General features: G+C 43.7%; 1 protein-coding gene across 1 annotated transcript in view; it reads left to right on the forward strand.

Moving 5' to 3' along the window:
- The window catches only part of LOC147663188 (proteasome assembly chaperone 2-like), a 63,349-nt gene extending 43,840 nt beyond the window's left edge, over positions 1–19,509 (forward strand). The window contains exons 4-7 of the mRNA XM_086950606.1: positions 5,777–5,895; positions 6,606–6,779; positions 12,681–12,801; positions 19,341–19,509. Coding sequence (XP_086806732.1) covers positions 5,777–5,895; positions 6,606–6,779; positions 12,681–12,801; positions 19,341–19,433 — 507 coding nt within the window. The 3' untranslated portion in view covers positions 19,434–19,509. The remainder of the gene's footprint in view (positions 1–5,776; positions 5,896–6,605; positions 6,780–12,680; positions 12,802–19,340) is intronic.
- The last annotated feature ends 5,912 nt before the right edge of the window (positions 19,510–25,421 follow it).

The following is a 25,421-nucleotide window of genomic DNA, read 5'->3' on the forward strand; positions in this document are numbered from 1 at the left end:
CCTGGATGTTGAGTGCCATACTTCAGAGTTCTAAGCAGCGCTTGTAACACTGTCTAAACCTTATTTGCACCTGCTGCAGCTTCACTATTCAAAGTAAGTGGGGTCCGTTTGTGGACCTGACTGCATTGGAAAACAATGTGATACGGTGCCTCCCTAAACCGCTTGACGGAGGCCCCCGAGGGGCGGTGAGATGGCGCGGACTGGGAGGGGGCACTTGGCTCCTGCCCCCTCCCCAAGTCGTGTTGCCCTGGTGTGGCCTGAGATCGCCCCCGACATAGGCGGCCGGCTCCCGGGGTCCGGCGGAATTTTTTGCCTTTTGATGACTCTTCCATTCTGGACCTTGTCCCACAATCCGTTTGACCTGAAGACTCGCTGTAGTGGGGCGCCCCTTTACCGTTTTAGTTGCCATTCCGCCCGCTTTTGCTACTCTGTGCCTCTTCCGCCATTCAGCTGTTTACCGCCCGCTCTTGCGACTACAGCGTCTCGCTCACCATGTAGTTGAGTTGCTCCCGCTCTTGCGATTTAACAGAACTTTTTGGACTGCTGAAAGCGGTTGTATTCCGACCGCTGGTTGGTGGAGACATTTTGACTATATTCTGGACCTGCGTTGTCGCGTAATGCGTCATATGACGCGCCGTGTTAGCGCACCCGGAAGTGCTCCGGTGCGCAAGGCGCAGCTTCCCGGAAACGATCCAGAGCGCGCCGCGCAGCGCGTAACGTAAGCATAACAGGTCATGTGACTTGTTAATAAAACTTTTCATTGGTTCATTTTACTTTTGTTTTCCTAATGATGTAAGACTAGGTCATGTGACCTAAAAATAACACTTTTCATTGGATTAAAAATTTTTTTTTCCCAAACGATGAAAGCCCCACCTTGTTTCTGGATGTTTCAGACTGAAGCTGGCGTCACCATGAGAGCACCACCATCTCGTAGCTCCGTCGTGGCCATTCCGCAAGCAATCATGGCAGCCGCTCCCCACCGGAAGCCTGCGGGAGTCGAGGGCCCCCAAGACTTTTGTAGAATCTTCAAGGCTGAGGGGACGCTTTCGAGAATGGGACCCAAGCCCTGGCAGACAAGCGTCCGAGTTCCAAGGTGTCCCAGGGCCATTTTACTGGACCAGGCCCAAATCCGAAGAGCCGGCCGCCATTTTAAGAGTCCTGTGGCAGCCGCCTATCGCTGCACCGCAAGAGTGGGAGCAACTCAACTACATGGTGAGCGAGACGCTGTAGCCGTAAGAGCGGGCGGTAAACAGCTGAATGGCGGAAAAGGCACAGTGTAGCAAAAGCGGGCGGAATGGCAACTGAAACGATAAAGGGGCGCCCCACTACAGCAGACGAGCCTCCGCCATGTGCTTCAAAACTGCATACGTATCTCGTGATATCAAGGTTGGGCAACCAGTACACAACAAGCAGTTACGAGTCCCATTTACACCGGCGCCATTTTGGGCGCGGCCGGGCAGGTCCAGGATCTAGTCAAACATAACAAATGAGGCTGACGTCTCTGAAGCAGTTGACGCACAGCAGGACATAGCAAATAAACATGAAGTCTCTAAAGCTGTTAACTCACTGCAGGACAAAACAAGTGAACCTGAAACCTCTGGAATAATTGTCGCTCAAAAGAACAACACACAAAACTCTGTAGAGCCTGAAGAAAGAAAAACAGAAGGGCACTGTAGTTTCAGATACACTTAACACTAATGACTTAACAAAGATATCGTCTGTTTATGAAGCAGTTATCATGTTCACAGAATTGACAAAGAAGTGTGCAGACACCAATGCTATTAAGAAACACAAGGAAATCCCTAACGCATCAGCATTCTCGGAAGAGGTTGACACAGATAACATCTTAAGGAACAAAGAAAGACAAAATAAGGATGAGGAAGTTATCACTTTAGTTTTTTCATCAGCTAGCGACAGCAAGAAACATATTGTAATGGAGATTAGAGAGGCTACGGATGGGTGAATAAATTATCAAAAGAAATGGCGACTCCCCCTTTAGCAGATTAGCTAAATGTTTGCGTAATTTGGGCATAAAAGTTATATTATTGTTGTTGTTGTTGTTATCGTTATAGTTCTGGTTAATTTCCATTCAGAGTGTCCTACACAGCACCACTCTAGGTAAACACTACTTTATGTAAAACCTGGGACATAGCACTCATTGAAACTATAGTTGGTCACCATGGGGTTTAAAGAAGGGATGGTTCTTCACCTGGGTGCCTTCCACAACTCAGCACGTTGTGCTGCCTTGGGACTATTCGCACAAAAGACAGCTTCTGACCATTGTTGTTTTTTTTTGTCAAAAAATGTTTAAATATATTTACAGTTTTTGTTGCGTTCGTTATATTTAAAAGTTAATAAAGTTTTATAATCCTACTTTCTTGGAGTACTATATTTTTTAAAGAAATCGGGTGAATGGGGCCTTGAATCGGGTTATTGTCATGAGTGGGCTTTGCAAGTGTACTGCTACAGGATCGGACATTTCAAACTCAAATGCACGTTCTTTTTCTTACCTTTCCGAAGCATGGAGCGCAATAGCAGGCAGAGAAAGAGTGATGCACGTGTTGAACACTGCCTGGCCTGGCAAGTTGCTGGCAGTGCCCCCCCCCCCCGCCCGCTCCTGAAAGAGGGCACACACACACCGCCGCCCCGAGTACTTCACAAATCTTTAAAAGACCATGCGCTTGTTCATGAGGCTTAAATGGTTTATCACCCCTTCTAGAACCCCTGCATCGACCCTCTGACGTTTCCTGGAAGAATTAGCACGTAACACAATACCAAGCCCTGTCAGCTGAAACCCCCGAGGAATCGTGGGGCATATTATCAAGGGGGTTTATTTCCGCTTTTTTGGCTTTAAAAGCCAAAAAAAGGAGATAAAATTATCTCCCTATTACCAAGCTGTCGCTAACACCAGTTAGTGACAGCTAAAAGGAGATAGCGACCATCTTGGGCCCCGCTTTGCATGTCAGTGATATTTATCACTAATGATATGCAAAGTGGGCGTGCCAAGATGTTAGCGACTGGAAACAGTCCCTAACATCGCTATCTCCTATTACCAACTTTTGGAGATATTCGCGCTAAGCGCGAATATCTCCAAAAGCTAACACCTGCCCTGAGCAGTTTTTAGCCATGTTATCCAATGGAAGGTGGATAACATGGCTAAGAGCATTTGCTGGATAATGCATGAATATCGCTGACTTTTCAGCGATATTCATGCATTGCGGCCGTTTTTTATCGCATTTGCGATAAACCTTGCTAATAGCAAGGTTTATCTGCGATAAAATTCGCCGATGTGCGGCGATAATTTTTGTCTCTAAACAAGTTAGAGACAAAAATTATCGCTAGTTGTTGGTAATATGCCCCCGGGTTTTTGCTTGCAGGAATCGGGAGGCGGAAGACTAGCACTGAAATCAGTAGTCTCACGCCTGAATCGGGAGGATTGGTATGTCTGGATTCTCTACAGCTGGGGCCATAAACTACATCCGCAGGGCTAGGTGATAGCCTGGGTCCGGCCTGGACAATCGGACACAGAGGAAGAGGAGTGTCAGAGGGTGCGGTAGTGAATAGGGTGAAAGGGAGGTGTCGGGCGGGCACAGGGTGTGATTCTCAGGGAAGAGCAGCGCAGATGGGGGGGAAGTATATGGCCCATGCATGAGAGAGAGAGCGGGGGTGACCAGTGCGTGGGGGAGATGCTTACGAGGGTGGGGAGCCGTGCTGAGAATCGACGGCGTGCAGAGAGTGGGTCTGGTCAAGGCATCTAAAATGGCTGCCGTGCACGACAAAATTGTGGCATTGGACAAAAAGGCAAGATGGCGCAGACAATGTTTATCAATAAGGATTCATTTATAACAAAATATTTACTCGCAGTGACAAAATGGTGGTCAACACTTCCTGATTTCCATCGAATCGAACGTTAACAGACGTCACGCAGCAAAAAAAAAAAAAAGCTCACGCACAGCCGCTGGAAGACATGTATCAACATATATGAGCCTCCTCAGCCACCCTCAGAAAACATAAGGGGTCAGGATACGTCTCCCGCACCCCCTTATACCTAGTAATTTAATTAAAACGAAACACAAAATGGCGAATTCCCGTTTCGCTACCAGTGTGCGGCACAGTTCGCGGCCCGGGAAGCGCTTCTACCGTGAAAAATAATTTTTTTTTTATTTTCCCCACGGGACCCTTTAATAACCCCAACATCATTCCTAGGGGGTCAAGAGGGGTATACCTTGCCCCCTTTCATTAAATTCCCCCTTCGTTTTTCACCTCTTCTTCTCTCTCGATCCTACCGAGAGATAAGATGGCGGCCGCTCCGGACTGTTTAGAATGTTGACAGACACCGGAGAGCCAATCAGCTTTCTGCGCGCAAAGTTCCGTTTCGCGAAAAGTAAGCGGACCGGAGCGCAGCCCGGAGCGCTGTTACAGATATATATCTTGTTTTGAATGTTAATTTCTCAAAAACCACTGGAGCACATATACTGAGACCTAGCAAAGGCACATCGGGCTAACAGTCCCTACAATTTTGCCAAGTTTCGTGCAAATCCATTCAGCCGTTCGAGCTAAAAGTGAGGCCAAAGGCCCTATGGAAAAATGAATGGGAAAAACGTGTTTTGGGACCCCCCTTTTTTCTCGGCCCCCCCTTGATGAAACCCCCCCGAATTTTCAGGGGCTGCTCAGAAACAAAATGTGCAATTTTCCTGAAAATTTCAGCCGATTCCGTCCACAAACGCCAAAGTTATTAGACATAGAATTTTCAAAAATCCCATAAACAAATAATCCTAACTATATATACCTACTGGCGACACACCAGTAGGTAATATATATATTTATATAAATTCCTTTATGGAAAACAGGCTGCTTTTTAATTTGCAAACACAGGTTTGATGGTCTGCTGTTCCGTGCAGGCCTCCATCCATATATTTGTAGTCAATCACAGGGGGTCACAAACTGCGACCTACCTATGTTGGTATTAATTAGGCAGGCTGTTTGGCGATCCCCCTAAAGCTATAGATTTCGCAATGCAACCTATTAGTATATAGGGTGTATTGCAAAATCGGAGTCCTCTTGGAAAAAGTCATTGCTTAATTTGTGACCTGTTTCTTACTACCCTTATTGCACTCAAAAGTGTACTTTTGGAGCCAAAATGAGCTTATCTTAAAAGATGTGCAAGTCCTACACTATTCCTTACATTTAATGTTCTTTTCTTCAATTAGAAGTTTCTTCTAGACTTGAAACTGAAGGAGTAGTTGAACAAGGCGGCGGGACAGTGGAGAGAGAAAACAGGCACTGATCGCATCTTTTAAAAAAAAAAAAAAACTATGAATCTTTCCTAGGACTAACAGGTTTTTTGATATTTAGTATTGGATTGGAAGGCAATATTGCGTGATCAAGTAGGGTACTGGTCTGCCTTTCCTAACAGTTGAAGAGAACCCAGGTGAGGTATCACCTGGAATAAAACTCCACATCTATTTACTCCTGCTTGGACTGTTCTATCCTTGCTAAAGGGTGGGGGCGGGGGGAACAATCCAGATCATAAGTGAAAATTTGGTAAGAGTCCGATTCACAAACAAAGAGCTGTATGAATTGGGGTTGGAGGAGGGAGAGACATATAGAGTGAGGATTAAGGCATGTCTGAGTAGTTAGAGAAATGTGGAAATTAGGAATAGAATGTGTGCTTAGATTGTTTTGCCTGAGTGATGAAGAATCAACAGTATTAGGTGTGCTGCACACTTCTGATTTGTTGTTTAACTTGTGTTTCCTTTTTAATGCTGCTTTAAAGAATAAAGCAAAATCATTCCGTAAAACGCTGATTTCCTGGATCAAAAGGAGCGAATTTGCACAAGTCATTCTTCTGTCCAGCAGCCATGCATATCAACGCAATGATCAGCAACTTCTTGGGTATGTTGTTCAGGCTAGTAACACATTGCATTCCATCCATTATGTCTATGTTAAGTGGTTCAATTAAGTTGTTAGCAAGGTTTTGATGAGTAAAAGATGAATTACTTTGAGAACATGATTCCACTAAAAATTACTTGGGTTTTGTGTAAAATATTACTAGTGGTTTATAAAAGCTATCTTGAGCATTTCCAGAACACTTTTTGTTCTGCACCCTAGTATCAAAAACATTAACACATACATGAAATTAAACACATTTTTTTTTTATAAAGCATGAATATACCACGTGACATCAAGGCACTAGTACATGGTTTGGTAACAAGGGAGTTGGCTCCAACGACAAAACCTGATCAGAAAGGCAAGCTTGTTTTGTAAGAGTTGAGATCCCCAAAAGAAATGTAGAAGAGGGGTATTGTGTCCAAGATCTCTTATGGCGTATAGGGAAAGGAAACTGATAGATTGCTTCTGTGTGCGGGGAGATTTTTGTTTCTGGCTTGGGCTATGGCGGGTGGGCCGCATACACAGCGGTGTCCTTGTGGTACCAATATCTATAAACCAGTTTGATGAAGGGTGTTTCAAAAGAAATGAATCGAATGATTCAGTACAGCAAAATGTGTTTAGACAATTAACATGTTAGTTTTTTATTGTGGTTGTGCCATTGTGTTTTGCTTAGATGTCACTGCTAAATAAATGTTATCTTTTTGCATTCAAAGCACCCCTTTTCGTTACTTGTTGACTCCAGCCATGCAGAGTTCTGCAGAGGATGCAATTCATGGGCTGCACTGGAAGGAGATGGAGAAGGTTGCAGCCTACCCCGGAGTAAATGAGACTGAGAAGCGGATCATTATCCCCGGTGGAGGGATCACAAAGTCACTATACAGTGAGAGGTAAATGTCCCCATAGTTCATGCTCCATAGAGCATGAATTCTTCTTTGAGTGTTAAAGCTTCTTTTTTTGTTTAGCTGAATCGTGAAGAAACTAATAGGGAAAAAAAGGCAAAGTTGCAGATATTTTTATTCCACTATAACTGGTCTGACAACATATGGTCTATCTTTTGTTCCCGATTGTTTTCTTCTTTTTTTTGATGGTAACAGATGAAAATGTTTTATTCTGTATTTGTTCAGTTTTGTCCTCCTCAGGAGCTAATGTAGTATAAGTGCACTCCATTCATGTTGTATGCAGTTTGAATTTCCCACTTTACCAGTCTCACTGAAAGACGTATTTTTTGGGGGGGGGTTTCATCTTCATTGTTTCCCCTTCTCTCCTGCATTGACTTTGTATATTTTGGGAAAGCATGATTGTCCTGTATAGTGGATGCAGTTTCATATAAGCACTAACAGTAACAAGGCTAATGTAAGTAGAAACTTTAGAAACTAGCTAGGGTGGCTCTAGGGCAATCGGTGCAATTAGGAAAGGTCTATAGCTAAGTGACTAAGTGGATATAACTATTTATTTTGATAATTTTTGGAGACATGTGGCCAAATATGTTGTCCACTTTATATATTTATTTACTATCTAAATATCCAACTGTATATAATAACAATGACCATAAAATGTTTCTGATATAACTTTATTGTTCTTTTTTATGTATATATGTATATAGGCTTTTATATTCTTTATTTCTTTTTGTGATATTATTTTGTTTTTTTCAAAGAGATAGTTTTTGTTATATGATATTTAGTTAAAAATGCATAGAAAAATCATTTTTTAAACATAAAGAAAAATTTATACAAAGTCAGTAGACAAACAACTCATATAGAATGTTGAAGGCAATGCGGTAGACACCACTACGCGCGTTTCGGCTCTTGAGACTTCTTCAGATGGCCGTCTATTGTTGGAATTTCAGAATATGAATACGTCCGCATAAAATATGGCGGATTTATTCGATTAGTCGAACGAAAATTGCTTGTTGAAGTCTCAGGAATGATGTAGCTTAATCCTGGTGATGTATATGTTGGTAAATAAATTCCAGACACGTGGTCAAAGATGATTTGATAATTAGATTGAAAAATTGGATTGGTATCTTTAAAGTAATGATTGGCTTCAGCCAGATAATATAATGCCGTTGTCAGGAAGAGTAGGTATTCTCCACGTATGGATCTTGGTTCGTAAGACTAACAGGTAATGAATCTCAGAGAGAATAGAACATCTTGGAATAAACTGGAGATCGATTTCCAGGAGCCAAAATCAGTATATCTTTGTTATAGTCCGTAATATCGGAGAAGATGATAAGAAACTCCTGGTAGTATCGGAACGCAACAGTTACCGACCGCCAAACCGGCAAGGACGTCCGATGTGAGCAAAAACTAGGGCAACCGGTGTCCACAGTAGATATGCCAGAGGAATAGAATTCAAGTGTGGCCATCTTACATTATCAGAGCAGGAATGATCTGGACTGGAGACTCAAGGAAACTGAAAGCTATCCATGTTCCAGAATAGGAGCCTGCAAAGGAGTGTATTTTCATAGTTTGATGGGTAGGAATTCCACTGAGACCCAAAAAATTAAGCTGATAGATGACAAAGAACAGCTGTGCTCTGTCTCCTTTCCAGGTTTAGTGAGCTGGCTGGCAATGAAATCCTCTGCATTCATATCACATTAAAGTGTGCATAAAATGACTATTACTAGATGCATATTCTCTGTTTTTCTAGCTGTGTTAATTTAGGGACTGGTCTCCTCTTTCCTGCTGCTTTATCAGCATTCTTTAGTAATTCATTATTTGTTTTAAGTTTGTATAAAATGTATGTTTGTGGCATGTGTAGCTGTAGATACATATACTCTGCATACGCATGCCATCAAGTGTCGGGCTCAGATGTGTACATCTTGTTTTTCTTCGAAATAGTCTTTCGAGTCACAAGGTACATTGACTCCTCCTATGACTGGTAATGCTTATGGACATTGGCTCTATTGTTAGATTGTTTTCTTCCACTGTCAAGTTTGAGTGTACATCGCCACGCTCTGTTTGATGCGCATGGCGCTCTTCGCCAGAGCCTCTCTAGTCCTCTGCTCCTGATAACTTCGTACAATTGTTTCTGCATTGCGTTTTCTGTTCATCTACATCCTGGCCCTTCATTCGGATCCATGTCTTGGGGTTTGTCAATGCTGCTCTCAGGCCTGTTCCCTCCAGTTTCGCCTTCTACAATGCACGTACCATGATGGAAAATCTACCTTTGCGCTCCTGTCCACAGTGCCATTCCAAGTACTCGTGGACAGATCAGCACGAACTTTGCAACCTCTTCTTATCCCTGGACCATAACAAGGACTCATGCTCCGCTTGCCTGGCCTTCCACTCCCAAAAGACCTTCTAGAACCATTTAGATAATCAGCTTGCTCAACGTGCCATGAAACCACAGCGATCTGAGGATACCCCGACCTATTCGGGAGAATATCAAAGATGAGGTGGAGGTAGAGGCGGAGTTCAAACAGGCCGCAGCCTTCAGTCTGATACCCAATTCATCCTTGACCTCCTAGGCTGCAGTCCTGCATCCCTCTCCGCGTCAACATCAGAAAATAGCAACAGTATCCGCTCCCATTATCCAGTCACTCACCGCCCCTACGTGGATTAGGCGTCCAATCCCACATTCAGGGACACAGCCTTCCAGTCTTTCAATGAATCCCAGCCATGTCCGGCACTGCCCTAAGACTTCAGAGCCAACTCTGATTCCATCCCTTGTGCCAAGGCAACCACACAAAACCCAGCCCACTTCTGTCCTGACAACACCCTCAACAGCCTTTGAGGCCTCAACACCGACTGGCTCTTAGGAACCGCAACAACGGTCCACATCAAAACCAGCTGCGAAGCCAAAACACACTGTGGCGTCCAGTCAGCCATCCACAGCAAACTCTGAGGATCAGAAACTGCAGATTCTACAACATCTCCAACAGCAGTTGGACACCTTGCAAAAGATACATTTTATTCACCTCCCTCATGGGTAAAATTACAGCGAAACCATTACATAAGATGTAGGAGATGCTTCCCCACAAGCAAAACCTTGCATTTGAGGAGCAGCTGGCATTAAAGCCCTCTCTACCTCCCAAGCTGAAGAGGCATCAAGAAAAGGGCACCAGTCCATTGCCCCCTCAACCTGCTTTACCTCCTATTCCTGCTCCTCCTCCACACTCTCCTCATCCCCCCCCTCCTCCTCCTTCATCACATCTACCTCCTCTATCACTTCCACCTCCTGCTCCTCCTCTCGCATCACATGGGCCTCCTGCTGGAAAGCTCAACCCATTCATCATATATGGAGAGTCTGAAAACGTTGACCCTTATGATGCCCCATGTGACGTAGCACTCTGGGATTATTATCAAGCCGTTCACCATGGTGAGAGCAACCCAGATCTGCACAAGTTCAAGCTTCTGCTGCATGTTTTCCAGGCAGATCGCCAGCTAACAGACTGAACAGTAATGCACCTCTTCGGCATGATGGTCTTTTGCATCGCCATTGTTCCCCACGCCCGATTACACATGCATTCGCTCCAAGAGTGTTTGTAATAGTGGTCAACACCTCTTCAACAGGCAGACCTCCACATCCACTTTCTGGAGTTATTGGCAGTCCAATTAGCTCTGTCGGCTTTCTTCCACCATGTACATTACAAAACAGACCTGGGCAAAACAGACAACATGACTGCTGTGCAATACCTGCAAAAACGGGGAGGCACGCACTCTTCCCTACTCTTGGCATTAACACTAAGCATTTAGTATTGGGCGATCCACCAAAGAGTACATCTGCTAGCCAAGTAACTTCTGTGAGTGGACAACTACTTTGCAGACAAGCTCAACAGAATGCAACAACAAGACCACAGATGGGAACTCCACCTCCAAGCACTGCTCCCATACTTACAGCATTGGGGATTTCCCTACATAGATCAGTTTTTAACAGTTGAAAGCGCCAAATGCTCAAGCTTTGTCTCCAGGCTTTCCACAAGGGCAATTCCAAGGGCAGTCCAAGGGCAATTCACTATGGATGAACTGGTCAGGGATATTCGCCCACACTTTTCCTCCTCTCCCACTCCTTCCATTTGTGTTTCGGAAGCTATGGCAAACCTCCCGCACCCTTGTCCTGGTGGCTTCCACGTGGGCCAGGCAGCCGTGGATCACAACCCTTTTTGATCTGTCCATAGTCCCTCTCGAGAAGCTCCCCAACAGGCTGGACGATCTCACTCAACACCAGGGCACAGTCAGGCAGCTCAACCTAGCCTCCAGCTCCTGAGGACCCAGAGTTTTAGTATCTCAATTTACCAGCTGAGTGCATGTCCATACTCTGAGGCTTGCTCTGTAGCAAAGTGAAAACGATTGCCCACTATTGCCTTTTCAAACCCATAGATCCACTCAAACCTGCAGTCCAAGACATAGTCTGCTGGCTACTCCATTTAAAATGCTTAGGCCTGGCTTACACTTCCTTTCACTTATGTTTGGCTGCAGTTACAGCATACCTGCAGAACATGGAACACTATTATGCAGAGGGCCAGTCATTAAAGCATTTGTAGAACAACTTAAGAGGTTTATACCCCCTCCTTTCCCCCCACCTCCTCCCGTTCTCACTAGGCTCATGAGACCCGATTTTGAGCCCCTTCACACTTGCCCTTTCCAGTTTTTGTCCTGGAAGGTCGTGTTTTTAGTCCTCCTTTAGGTGAGCGAGATTCGATCTCTCATGCCATGAAGAACCTTTTTTAAGGTACACGCTGACCGGATAGTACTTAGAACTAACCCAAAGTTTCTGCCTAAGGTGATCTTTCCTTTAAGCCTCAGACAAACAGTTAGACTCCCAGTGTTCTTTTCACATCCAAATTCAGTAACAGAAAGAGCCCTCCACACACTAGACATGAAGAGGGCCCTCATGTACTATATTGATAGGACAAAAGTTTTTCATAAAACTCCCCAACATTTTGTGGCCTACACTAAACTACTTACAAGGCACTCCCATTTCCAAAGCAGGGATAGCTTTCTGGCTAGTCAAGTGTTCAAACCTGCTATGCCAAGGCCAAAAGACATAACTCTGCTCCCCCAGGCTGCATTCTACCCATAAAAAGCACCCTTCATGACCTTTCTGGGTAATATCCCAGTGGCGGACATCTGTAAGGCAGCTTTCTAGTCCACACCACACACATTCACCAAACTCTACTGTGTGGATGTGCTAGCTTGCCAGCCAGCTCAAGTGAGCCAGCTTGTGCTCTGTCTACTTTTTCAATATTCTACAGCTTCCTCTGGATAGGCCACCGCTTAGGGGAGAGAACTGCTTTACATTCTATGCAGAGCATGTGTATCTACAGCTACACATGCCATGAACTGAAAATTTTGCTTTCCCTGTTAGCATCTTTTAGTGGCATGTAGCGCTGTAGATTCACATACACCCACTCTCCTCCCCGAAGCCTTTGGTTGTTGCAGATGCTTTTTTCTATGACTTTCTTTTTCCACTATTCTTTCATGGTCCTCTTTCTGCACTTTGTGTGCTCCACATCTATCCGCGCCCCATAAGGGAAAACAATCTAAGAATGAAGCCGATGCCCATGCGCATTATCAGTCATAAGTGGAGTCAATGTACCTTGTGACTCAAAAGACGTCTTCATAGAAAAACACGTTTTACACGTCTGAGCCCAACACTAGATGGCAGGAGTATGCAGAGCATGTGTATCTATATGTTATACATGCTATGAACAGATGCTTACAAGGTAAGTAACCTTTTCCTTTCTGATGCACTGAAGGTAAATGGATAAAGTGAGTTCTAACTCAATTGAAACTTGAACCGTTGCCCAGCAATTCAAAACAAACCTATTGCTTTCTTGTTTTTAGCTGTGCAGAAGGCATCCACATGGCCATTCTCCTAAAATTTTGTTCGGAAGGAGACAACATTCTTGATGCCTTTGGCCTTGTGAATTATCTCAATGAATGGCTACAGCTGGTTGATCAATCTGTGAGTATTCTCTTCCTTGATATGTTGTAGGACAACTCCTGTTTCGGTGATTGGATAGTTCAGTTTCATTTGTGAATTCTCACTTGGAATGCACTGCTCAAAAGATGCAAGATTAGACATTTATTGATTAGAAAACCATATACAATGACCTACTCCGATCACCAATAAACTTCTTGATTTTCTAAACCCTTCATTAAATTATCATGCCTATTTCAAATCCATTCCATTGTGTTCCTTGCTAGGTTTAACATCTTTGTCCTGCCAAATTTCACAATCAAGTACAACCCACCTTCATTGGGTCCCCAGAAGGCCTGTAACTGGCAACACCAGTCAGCCACCCTGTCACTCCCATCCGGTCATTGCTAGACTTCCATCTCCTAGTATTATGTTTCCCCCATCTCTGGCAGCTTACCCTCAGTAATACCTTCCACTGGTATCTTGGCAGTCGTCCACCTCCTTCCTTCACCTCACTCAGTCCTTCATGGGCTTTCATACCCCGTCCACTCTCATAAGTGTCTCTCAGCTGATCCTCACCCCATTTACTTTAGGACTCCTTTAATCCCCTAGTTCCTTTTTGGTACCAGGTAGCATCAAAGTGATTGCCTCCACCCTCTGGTCTCCCAATAAAACTTCAGGCACCCCTTCAGGTCGCTCTGTTTAGCCCAGCTATATTCTAGCCCCAATTCCAACTTCCAAACACTTGTTTATATCCCACATACTTCTTGTTCTCCCAGTACCTGCAGTACTCCCCCATCACTTTCCACAGTGCTGCGCATGACCTCTCAGGTTCTGCCTAAGTCACTAGGCCTTCAACTTTACTCCACCCATCTCCAGGTCCACTCTAATCTTCATCATTCCCATTGATACCCCTATCTAAACTGTGGTCTCCTAAGGCCATATTCAGTCCCCCAATACACCCAACACCATTTTCCTGTCAGCCAGACCTCTCCTTCTTCCTGGGAGGCCCCACCATGATCCTGGTACCCCCATACCCCCATTCTACCCTGATCATCAGGTATACTCTCCTTCTCCTTACCTTTTACATTTCAGAGGTCAACCATCCGATACTACATGTCCAAGTCCACATGTGGCAGTTGATAACTTCTGCAATGATTTTTAGACCTGCTGTACAACTACAAAAGGTCTGCGACCCCTAGAGTCTGCCCACCCCTTGTGAGTTGCAGCTGGTCTGTAGGGCAATCGCTTTGTTTCTCTACAGGCTACCTCACCTGATACACCATAGTAGAAGTTAGCTACTGCCTCAAGTGAACTTGGATATGAAGTACTGTATGGTTGACCTCTGAAATGAAAAGGTAAGGAGAAGAGGCCACAGCAGGATCTAGTCCACATCCAGTTGCCACTGGTCAACTGGGCAGCTGCAGGAAAAGGTGTCTTGTATCTTGTTGTGTCCCTGTAGCTTAAACAAGCTGTCAGCCACATGACCCTCAGAGTCCACTCCTTTATCCTGAATACAAAAGGGAGAGCAAGATGTAGCCTTCTAGGCTCTTAGGTCTCAGAGAGCACGTGGAGAAGTGTGGCTCACTGGTTAGAGGAGGCGACCTGGAAGCAGAGGTCAGCCCGGGACCAGGGTTCAATTCCCGGCTCGGCGGGGTCTTGGGTCCTAAAATGTCCATGGACTCGACAATTCTCGCTCCGGTGCCTACTCTATTCACGGGTTCACACTCTGCGACTCTGGGCAATAGCTTGCTTAATCTCCACAACGGCCCCTCGCGGCGGGATGCCTGGCTTTCACCTTGCGGATACCCTGCCGGGGTTATCTCACAGGGGAATACCAGGACGGGTTCCCTAAGCAAGCGCTTAGAAACCTCTCAGTGATTTGCGCTATATATAAATTCCTGTACATTTACATTTACATTCCTCTTCTGATCTTCCACAGGTCCAGGAATGGTCTGGAGATGCCACATATATGTATACTTGCACTAGCTAGTGGGTGTGAATGACCCCTGGGGACACCCTAACCAATGTGGTAAGGGTTCCTGGCCTAACCTAACCATTTTGGGCATTTTCCACATGGCCATAGTCTTCAGCCACGCTAAACTTGGACTCTGAGGGCTAGGGGAATGCCTGGGGCTGTACTATGGTAATCCTAGTGTCCTCCTACATCTTACACTAAAGTCCAGGTTTGGGGAGTCATTGTACTCCCAACAGACTCAGCAACCAGACATTAAATACACACAAAGCGTTTTGGTATTCTGTTCCCTCCCTTGAAGTTTGGGCCAAATGTTAGATCTATATCCCTAGCAGGCCTGTCAAGCATGTTTTGATACTCCAGCAGGACTGATACTGATGTCAAAAAGAGACTTACTGTGATGGGGGCTAGTCCTGACTGGAGGGGGGGTGGGGTTAAAGAAGGGTGCAGGCCTAGGTGTTAGCTAACAATTACCTATGACAGAAGAAGCCTCATTGGAGTGCACTAAGGGGCTGGGCACAACCCGCCAGGCCATTTTGTCAAGGGTAGGACAAAACCTCCCCACACCCAGGGCCCAGTGTCCCTGCCCTGGGAGCCGTTCACATCTTCCAGTGGAAGAGCTGTCAGCAGCCGGATGATAGCTGGAAGTCACAGAAAGCATTAGATGCTTTGGACAGCCAGGAGGTAACTTCTAATGTACCGTTTCCTGACTAGTTAACCAAAATCCAATTTAATGCTAAAGTTGAATTTGGTCTATCTATTGAAGAGTCCTTGAATTTATTTTCTAGCTGATACCAAACCAAAATTATCATTATAAGGTGTACTAGTGTAATGCAGTACTTTTCTATGGAAGTAGCCAGATAGTCTAAAATAGCTTTTAGACTTTTTCACTGTAAGGACATGTGGAACATTCAATTCTTTCATGCCTTACTTTTAAATAACACGCACCCTACCTTAAAGGCAATAAGGCCTACTTAGGGGTGACTTATTCATATTTAAAAGGAAGGTTTTTTTGACAGGTTGAATTTGCAGTTTAAAACTGCACAGCCAGGGTCTTAGGCCGAGTGACCTGCTTTACAGTACCACTGCAGTGGAAGACACAATGGGTGCTGCAGACCACTGGTAGTATTTAATTTACAGTCCCTGTGTACACGTAGACTATATGCTAGGGACTTATATGATCAGATGGATACCAATTTTACCATGTTGAGAGGAGGAGCACAAGCATGTTACCTCTGGTCAGCAGGGGTAAAGTGCACAAGGTTCAGCAAAAAGGCAAAAACAAATCCGGCGTGACCCAGAAAGGTCAAATTTTAAACAGAATTGTTACAAGGATGCATTGGGGCATTCCAGGAAAGTAAAATGTATATATACTGGGACATTTTAAATAACTGAGTATGTGAGCATACTAGATCATTATGGAAATAGGCATGCTGAAATATGAAATGAAGAAACTGGAATGTAGGATTAATAGTGCAGTATGAACACTTTTTGGCGGCACATTGGCAGACAATGACCTCTCTGGAAGTGATTCATGGTGGGGAGGGAGATAAGGTCAATTGAGGGGTCTGCTGCAAAGGGCAAATTATGAAATATATATAGCGAAATACCGCGTCTCAATGTCAGCAATCAGCCTTTCCCGCTCTGCCACAAAGATTCTTCGGACACGGACCAATTTAGTGCAATTTCTGTTTATTGAAGCAGAGTATGCGGCATGACGTTTCGGCTCCGCAGAGCCTTGCTCACATGACAACGCCCTCCATACTTTTGCTCATTTTAAAAGTGCCAGTGTTCAATTACATCACCATGTGACTGATAAAATCAGTAGACAGGGTAAAAAGACTTCTTCCGTCATACAAATACATCAATTCATCAACATTTCATTTAAATTATTGTAAAATGCGGTCCACTTTTTGATATGGTAAATAGAAATAATTACTGTGTGCAGTATATATATATATATATATATATATATATATATATATATATATATATATATATATATATATATATATATGCGATGTGCTTGCTCGAAATAAATTGATTTGCACATAATTGGACCGTGTCTGCGGCTTTCTGAGGTGTGGGAGGACGCCTCACCTTGTGGAATCGTGCGTGGATTTCTTGGATATATATATATATATTATTTTCAATGTCTGCTCAAGAAACGCTGACGGCGGCCCCTCGGGAAGTGGCACCAATGCCGGCCGAGCACGCCGGTACTGTAAAAGCTTTCAAAAGTTCCAAAGTAACAAGTGCTCTCAGTCCGCAAAATAACACAACACCAACAACATGTTGTTAGTTTAAATAAACACCCTTGGAGACTTCAGTGGTGTTGTGTTATTTTGCGGACTGAGAGCACTTGTTACTTTGGAACTTTTGAAAGCATATATATATAAATCTGCAAAAAGAAAAGTCAAGTGTGCGAAGAAGTTCGAGAGACTGAACGAAATGCATTAGGAAAAGGCCACATGCTGCCCGATAAAACAATAAAAATCTGCAAAAAGAAAAGTCAAGTGTGCGACTCGTGTTGCCCTCGTGTGGGGGAGTGTTGGAGGTTATATGACGGCTTGGTTCTGCCGTGGAGTTACGCACCACCCAAAGAACACCACTACGTTGCATGGAACCGACTTTGGCAGACGTGGAAACACATTAGCAACGAGGTGTCACCAAGGACCGTACTTTGGTAAGGGCTTTAAATTCAGTCTTGAAAATGGGCTGGATCTGAATTGACTTATTGCGCGAACAAAAAGGAATTATGGAAATTTTTAATGCAGCATGGTTTAAAACACCGCCCATTGGAGGGTTTTCAAATAGACATGCCACGCAAGCACCACATGTCCCAGAATGCAACACGCATATTAAGTCCACCTGGGGACGGAGAAATGGATGATTGACAGGCAGTTTGGCAGTGGTAGCAGGCGGCGTGTCGGGTGTTGGCTCCTCTGAAGAAGTTCGAGAGACTGAACGAAATGCATTAGGAAAAGGCCACATGCTGCCCGATAAAACAATAAAAATCTGCAAAAAGAAAAGTCAAGTGTGCGACTCGTGTTGCCCTAGTGTGGGGGAGTGTTGGAGGATATATATATATATATATATATATATATATATATATATGTGTATATGTATATAGTCGCTCCAGGTTGTCCACCTCTTGAGTAGCACACGAGCAGCAGCTTAATTTATGTGTAGGTGAGGACGGGGATCCGCTTGTAGATGCCGCTCCGTAATGGGATCTGCCTGACGCGTTTCGAAGCTCCATCTGCTTCTCTTCAGGGGCTTTAACGGAAGCGGTGTGCGCACCCGCTGACACATTTTCCAATTTCCATATGACCCACCCGCCGATGGGAGGCTCCGATGAGACTGTGCATTATGGGAAGTGTGGTGCGGAAAGCACACAATCAAGTCCTGTATGGACCCCACAAGTGGGCCCGTCCTCGATCCCATGTACGGCTGCTGTTTCACTTCCGTGACCCCCAAGGGTAACTGGGTGGTGCATACTCCGTGGCTGGACTGCCGCGTGTAAATTGTCGCTCCAGGTTGTCCACCTCTTGAGTAGCACACGAGCAGCAGCTTAATTTATGTGTAGGTGAGGACGGGGATCCGCTTGTAGATGCCGCTCCGTAATGGATCTGCCCAACGCGTTTCGAAGCTCCATCTGCTTCTCTTCAGGGGCTTTAACGGAAGCGGTGTGCGCACCCGCTGACACATTTCTCCAATTTCCATATGACACACCCGCCAACGGAGCGGCATCTACAAGCGGATCCCCGTCCTCACCTACACATAAATTGTTTGGTAAGTTGTGGCGTTTGTGTCTTTTTTTTTTGTGTGTTTTGAAAGTGACATTTAACATCTTCGTTTCGGCAGTGGGGGGGCAGGGCGAATGTAGCTGGGGCTTAGCACCCTCCCCCCTAGAGACACCAGTGCTGGCAGATTATTGAAATTGGAAGTGCGGTCAAACTGGAAGTATGGATACTGATTACGCGGGCATCTTGAGCATTAATTAACCTGGTTATGTGGGATCATCAAGACTTCTGGAACCTGCATCACATCCGAGTATCCCAATATTATTAACAGTTTGGAATTGTGGGCATATTGGCAATGTGCCAACTATTTTGGAACAAACTGATTAGGTGGACATTCCTGAAATTTGTGGAAACTGGTAATGTGGTTATGCAGAAACAACATCAAAACTGACATTGTGGTTGTATTGGGGCATTAAGAAACCTAATGTGGGCATAGTCTGGTAATATTGAAACAAACAATGTGGGCATAATGGGACATAATGAAATCTGATACGTATGGGCTCAGTGAACCATTATGGCGTCTTGTGATGTGTACCTATTGGACGTACTATGCGTACCCTTCAGAACATTAAACACTGACAGTAGAAACAGACTGCAAGTTGTTTGGTCTTTCTGAATGGTGCACTAAAGTAAATGGGTGCTGGTTGGGTTTGCACATACAAATGGCTTACCTAGAGCACAGCCAGAGCCAAAAAGGGTGCATGAATTGGGAGCCATGTGGAGCAGATGCATTATATTTTGTATTGATGATGTCGTTTGGCAAAGTACAAATATGCTAATGTCATTTTATTTTAAATCAATAGAGTGGAGATTCTACAGCAACTTCTACAAAATGGAAAATACCAAATTCCTGGCGATTACTGTTCGGAAGCGGACTTCCTCCAGCACTTTTCTGATCACATTACCACTGTAAAGTCATTTAAAAATGTCTATAACCAAATAAAACAATGGGCCAACTTCTCTTAAAAAGTATGTTTCCTTTTCTTCATTTGAAGGATTACTACATTTAAATACTGCTGAGACCCAAAAATAAATTATTTTCATAAATATGTGCGGTCCCAGGAGTTTTGATTTGTTACATGGTTCTCCAGAAGTAAATGACAAATCTGCTAAATCGCTGAGGCTGTCCCATTTGCGAGGCTGTCCCATTTGCTTTTCAGTCTGCCAGCGAATATATAATGCAACATGGTTAACATTTACCGTCAAACATTCCAATATTTTATGGTTCACAGATGCTCTGTCGTTCATTTGTAGTTTATGCTGTGATACTATTGCCAACAGACAAGCTGATTGTCAGTCAACTCCAGAAACAGTCTCAATGTGACATGAAGAATAAATTATTAAATGTATCGGGTGGGGTTATTATGGTGGCAATCATGCTCATTTTTTTCCAAACATTATTTATCATATTGGGTTGTTTACTTGGAGACCGATGTTTTTTAACTGCCACGCTTGTGAAGTAAAATGCATGTGATTGCCATTAGCAGGCAACTTTTTTTCCAGCCTCAGAAACTCCTTCAGTAGATACATCTGTGTACTGTTTTGCCACTGAACATCAGTGCTGAGGGTCCCTCAAGATATGGCAGGTGCATGACTTGAGCATACCGCCAACAACATGCTCAATCACATGGCATGAAATCTCCTGCACTTTCACTTGAATATGGTTGCTACTTTATCATTTTGCCTGTAGAAGCTCCTTGTTGGCCAACATTTGAAGGAAAACTGATTCCACATCTCTCCCGTCTGTGATTTGTCTCACATTGTGCAGCTCAAGGTCTTGTGTGACATTCCCCTTAATTACTCTGGGATTTGCAAGTAATATTGATTCTTGTCCCAAGACAATTTAAAGATCTAGTTTTTGACAACCCTTCTAAACTCAGTCAGTCAGTCAAAAGTACTTTATTCGGTTAGTTTAAAACCATAAAAGCATACTATACAATACATAAAAATTTGATAATAAAACCATGAGTCTCAATAAAAAGATTTTTTAGACCTGGAGTGCGTATCAAAACTGGTACATAATTCATTTGGATACTTTCTTTAAGCCCGCTAATCCATTTAAAACCATAATTAAATTTAGGTAATGCAAACTAGATCACGAAAATCAGTTGCCTTTTTTCTCAATATTCTTCCTCAATCTAACTGCTGCAGTAAGAAAGCTGGCTATACTAAAGGCCTCCCACACATTAGATAGCAGCTGTAAATAGAGAAGATCTGGCTTAACTTGCAAAAAGCCTTTATCTTGTAAAATAGGGAGAATAAAACACTTCCGTAAGTACAAAAAAAATAAAGTACATTGTATCCTGGTTAGAAAAATCATAACCGGAACATGCCCCCAGGTCCTCCACCCTTTTCCAACCCGGGATATCGGCGAGGGGTAAATGGAGCTGGTTCAACCTGAATCTGACCAAAAGAAAACGATGGTTAGGATTTGTGACAGTGTTCAGGTATGGTTTAATTGCACAAGATGTTATTAACAATTGGTGAGCTCTTACGGTTGGTTTTACCAGCTCCCTTTCTTCTCTGCCCACAGCGGCCATTAACAAGTATGAATCCTTCACCCTTTTCAAATCCCCTTTTACCAATTTATCAGGCGAGTTAAATAACTCTGGTCGACCCAGTTTCCCTGTCAGCCTGTGGACATAACTCAGCCAGGGGATACGGTTCGCTTGATCAAGAGACAAACAGTCTCTTAATACTTCGCGATTCGAATCTAATTTGGGGCTTAACCATGTAGAAATCCACTTCAGGAGAGGTGCAATAGCAATTAAATCCTCCAAAAAGCCAGCTCCAAACACTCCTGATGGACAATATATCCAGACGAGGATTGCAGCACAGATAGAAGGTTTTTAAAAAACTTGTTCTCAACAACTTGAATTTCCTTTGTATTCCTAATACCCTAAATGTCTGCACCATACATTGCAAAGGAAATACATTCCGCATCATATATTTTTAGAAGGGCTTGCATTGGTCTGGCCCCTAGTCTACGCGCAAAGCCCAAAACAGCTGATGTAGATCTGGCCAGAATGTTTCTTTTGTTGTATATTTGAGCGGTCCATGTACCTTGATCGTCAAAAATCATTCCCAGCTAGGGAAAGGTAGGGACTCTGGTAAGCACATTGCCCTCACAATGGAAAGTTTTAACCTGGTTTGTGACCAGTTATCATGACATGGGATTTAGTAAAATTGACGCTAAGGTCTAAGGATTTCATAAAAACTGCAAAGGAATTCAAAAGAAGTTGTAGCCCTACAGCCGTTCGTGCTAGGGGGGCGGCATCATCCGCATAGAGGAGTGCCGGAATCAAGCGCTCTCCTACACGTGGGATGTCTTTGCAAGCTTCACCTAGGACTTGGTCCAGGTTGTTAATATAAAGGGAGAAGAGTAAAGGGGCCAAGATGCGCCCCTGCCTAACACCATTTACAGTACGTATTCCCGCGGTGCAATTACCCCTATGATCATATCTCACAGTGGCAGTTAAATCCCTATGCAGATCGGCTAGGAAGTGCACAGTATTTCTGTCAACACCTAATTCAAGGAGCATAACCCAACGTTTGGACCTATTCACTCGGTCAAAGGCCGAGGAAAGGTCCATATGTGCCAGATAAAGTGTACCCTTCTTGGTGACTGTATATTTCCCGATTAAAAGATTTAAATTGAGGCATTGATCAATTGTGCCCCTGCCTTTCCTGAATCCATATTGCAGATCTGATAGGGTTTTGGTTTCGGATAGCCAACCCGTGAGTTTACTGAGTACCACCCTACCGAGCACCTTTACGGCTGAATCAATGAGTGAAATGGGGCGATAACAACTAGGGTCCCCTCTATTGCCCTTTTTAAAGATGGGCACTAGACCACGAACTGGGCAGACCTGATTTACAGGGGAAACAACTGTTACAACGCAACTATTGCAACGCACACCGTTACAACGCACACCATTACAACGCAGGATCCTTTACAACGCATGCCTTTACAACGCATGATATTACATAGCAGATGCTATTACAACGCATGCCTTTACAATGTAAGTATAGGTAAGTATATCATTTTATTTAATCTTTTTTTAATTTCAAAAATATTAAAAATTATTAAAATAAATTAAAGTAATTTTATATATATAGTTTGGGTTTTGGGGTGCAGGGGTATTTTTAGGGTTCAGGGTTGGGTTTGGGGGTACAGGGTATTTTTAGGGTTCAGGGCTTGGTTTGGGTTTTGGGGTACAGGGGTATTTTTAGGTTTCAGGGCTGGGTTTGGGTTATGGGGTACAGGGGTATTTTTAGGTTTCAGAGTTGGGTTTGGGTTTTGGGGTACAGGGGTATTTTTAGGTTTCAGGGTTGGGTATGAGTTTTGGGGTACAGGGGTATTTTTAGGGTTTGGGTTTGGGTTTTGGGGTACAGGGTTATTTTTAGGGTTCAGGGCTGGGTTTGGGGGTACAGGGGTATTTTTAGGGTTCAGGGCTGGGTTTGGGTTTTGGGGTACAGGGGTATTTTTAGGTTTCAGGGCTGGGTTTGGGTTTTGGGGTACAGGGGTATTTTTAGGTTTTAGGGATGGTTTTGGGGTACAGGGGTATTAGGTTTCAGGGCTGGGTTTTGGGGTACAGGGGTATTTTTAGGGTTACGGGTTGGGTTTGGATTTTGGGGTACAGGGGTATTTTTAGGGTTTTGGGGAACTGGGGTATTTTTAGGGTTCAGTTTTAAAATAAATAATTTAAATTAATTAAAAAAATTAATTTTAATAATTTTATTATTTATTAATAATAGTTCTTTTAAAAATAAACTTAAAGTAATTTTATAGCCTACACTATCCAGCACTTACCCTACTATTACACTCCCCTGGCGTTAGATTTTTTATTTTTAAATACCTAAACTATTTTTTTAAATATATATATATATATATGTATATATATATATATATATATATATATATATATATATATATATATATATATATATATATATTACCTACTGGCGGTCGCCAGTAGGTATATATAGTTAGGATTTTTTCTCTATGGGATTTTTGAAAATTCTGTGTCTAATAACTTTGGCGTTTGTGGACGGAATTGGCTGAAATTTTCAGGAAAATGGAACATTTTGTTTCTGAGCAGCCCCTGAAAATTTGGGGGGGGGGTTCGTCAAGGGGGGGCCGAGAAAAAAGGGGGGTCCAAAACCGCGTTTTTCCCATGTTAATTTCCATAGGGCGGTTGGCCTCACTTTTAGCCCGAACGGCTGAATGGATTTGCACAAAACTTGGCAAAATTGTAGGGACCGTTAGCCCGATGTGCCTTTGCTAGTCTCAATATATGTGCTCCAGTGGATTTTGAGAAATTAACGTTCAAAAAAAGATATATATCTGTAACAGCGCTCTGGTTCGCGTACTTGACGCGTAACGGAACTTCGTGAAGCGAAGCTGATTGGCTCTCCGGTGTCTGTCAACATTCTAAACAGTCTGGAGCGGCCGCCATCTTGTCTCTCGGTAGGATCGAGAGACAAGAGGTGGTGAAAAACAAAGGGGGAAATGAAGGAAAGGGGGCAAGGTAGACCCCTCCTGACCCCCTAGGATTGATGAGGGGGATATTAAAGTGGCCCACGGGGAAATTTTTTTTTAAAAAAATTCGATTTTTCGCCGTAGAGGCGTGTCCCGGTACGCGAACCGGGCAGCTAACTGGGCAGCTAACCGGCAGCGTAACGGGAGTCTGAGGAGAGCTGATTGGCTGTCAAACATTGTAAACAGTCCGGAGCGGCCGCCATCTTGTCTCTCGGTAGGATCGAGAGACAAGAGGTGGTGAAAAACGAAGGGGGAAATGAAGGAAAGGGGGCAAGGTAGACCCCTCCTGACCCCCTAGGATTGATGAGGGGGATATTAAAGTGCCCCGCGGGGCAAAAGAAAAAAAAAGAAAATTGCGATTTTTCGCGGTAGAGGCGCTTCTCGGTACGCCAACCGGGCAGCTAACCGGCAGCGTAACGGGAGTCCGACATCTTGTATTTTTGGAGCGTCCGGTTTGTGTACCGGGTAGCGTTCCGGTAAGCGTAACAAGGGGAAAACCAAGAGAAACAGTAAAATAAAATTTAAAGGAATAGATTTCCACCAAACTTGGCAAAATTGTAGGGACTGTTTGTTTGATGTGCCTTTTCAAGGCCTCAAGATATGTGCACGTGTGGATTTTGTCTAATTAAGGTTAAAAAAAAATATATATCTGTAAACGTGCTCCGGCGCTCTTACGTTACGGGTTTTGTTTGCGCTGCAGAGCCGATACGTCACGGTTATGCGACACGTCATGAGGCGTCTCACGTGGCTACGTGATACGTCACGTAATAAAGAATATATTTTACAGCTATAGATATTAGCTTTTAAAAAACCAATGAAATTCACTGAAAAAACCATAGGTTATAGACCATATATAGTTAGGAATTTGCATTTACAAAACCTTGAAAATTCACTGAAAAAACCATAGGTTAGAGACCATATATAGTTAGCTGGACATTTTATTGATACAAAACCATTGAAATTCCATATATAGTTAGTTGCACTAACTATATATCGCGCACCCGCAATCCACTGCTGATCATGTCACATATTACATCATTCATGACATGATCAGTGACATCACTGATGACATCACTGATGACATCTCAAATGACATCACTGATGACAACATCCAGTGACTGTATGTTTCTGAAAAGTCAAAATATGTCTTACATATTGAAGAATGAGTGGATGTATAAGTGTCTGGATGAAGGATTTAGTAGGTGCATGACTGACTGTATGAGTGAGTGATTAAATGTGTCTCACTGAGTGCATGGGTTAGTGACTAAACTGTCTTAATTTGTGCATCATTATATCTGTTGTTCTGTAAACTGCTGCATGTGTTGATCAGTAGCTTTATGAT

This window comes from Lissotriton vulgaris, unplaced genomic scaffold (assembly GCF_964263255.1).
Source record: "Lissotriton vulgaris unplaced genomic scaffold, aLisVul1.2 SCAFFOLD_2786, whole genome shotgun sequence".
Taxonomy (NCBI): Eukaryota; Metazoa; Chordata; class Amphibia; order Caudata; family Salamandridae; genus Lissotriton; species Lissotriton vulgaris.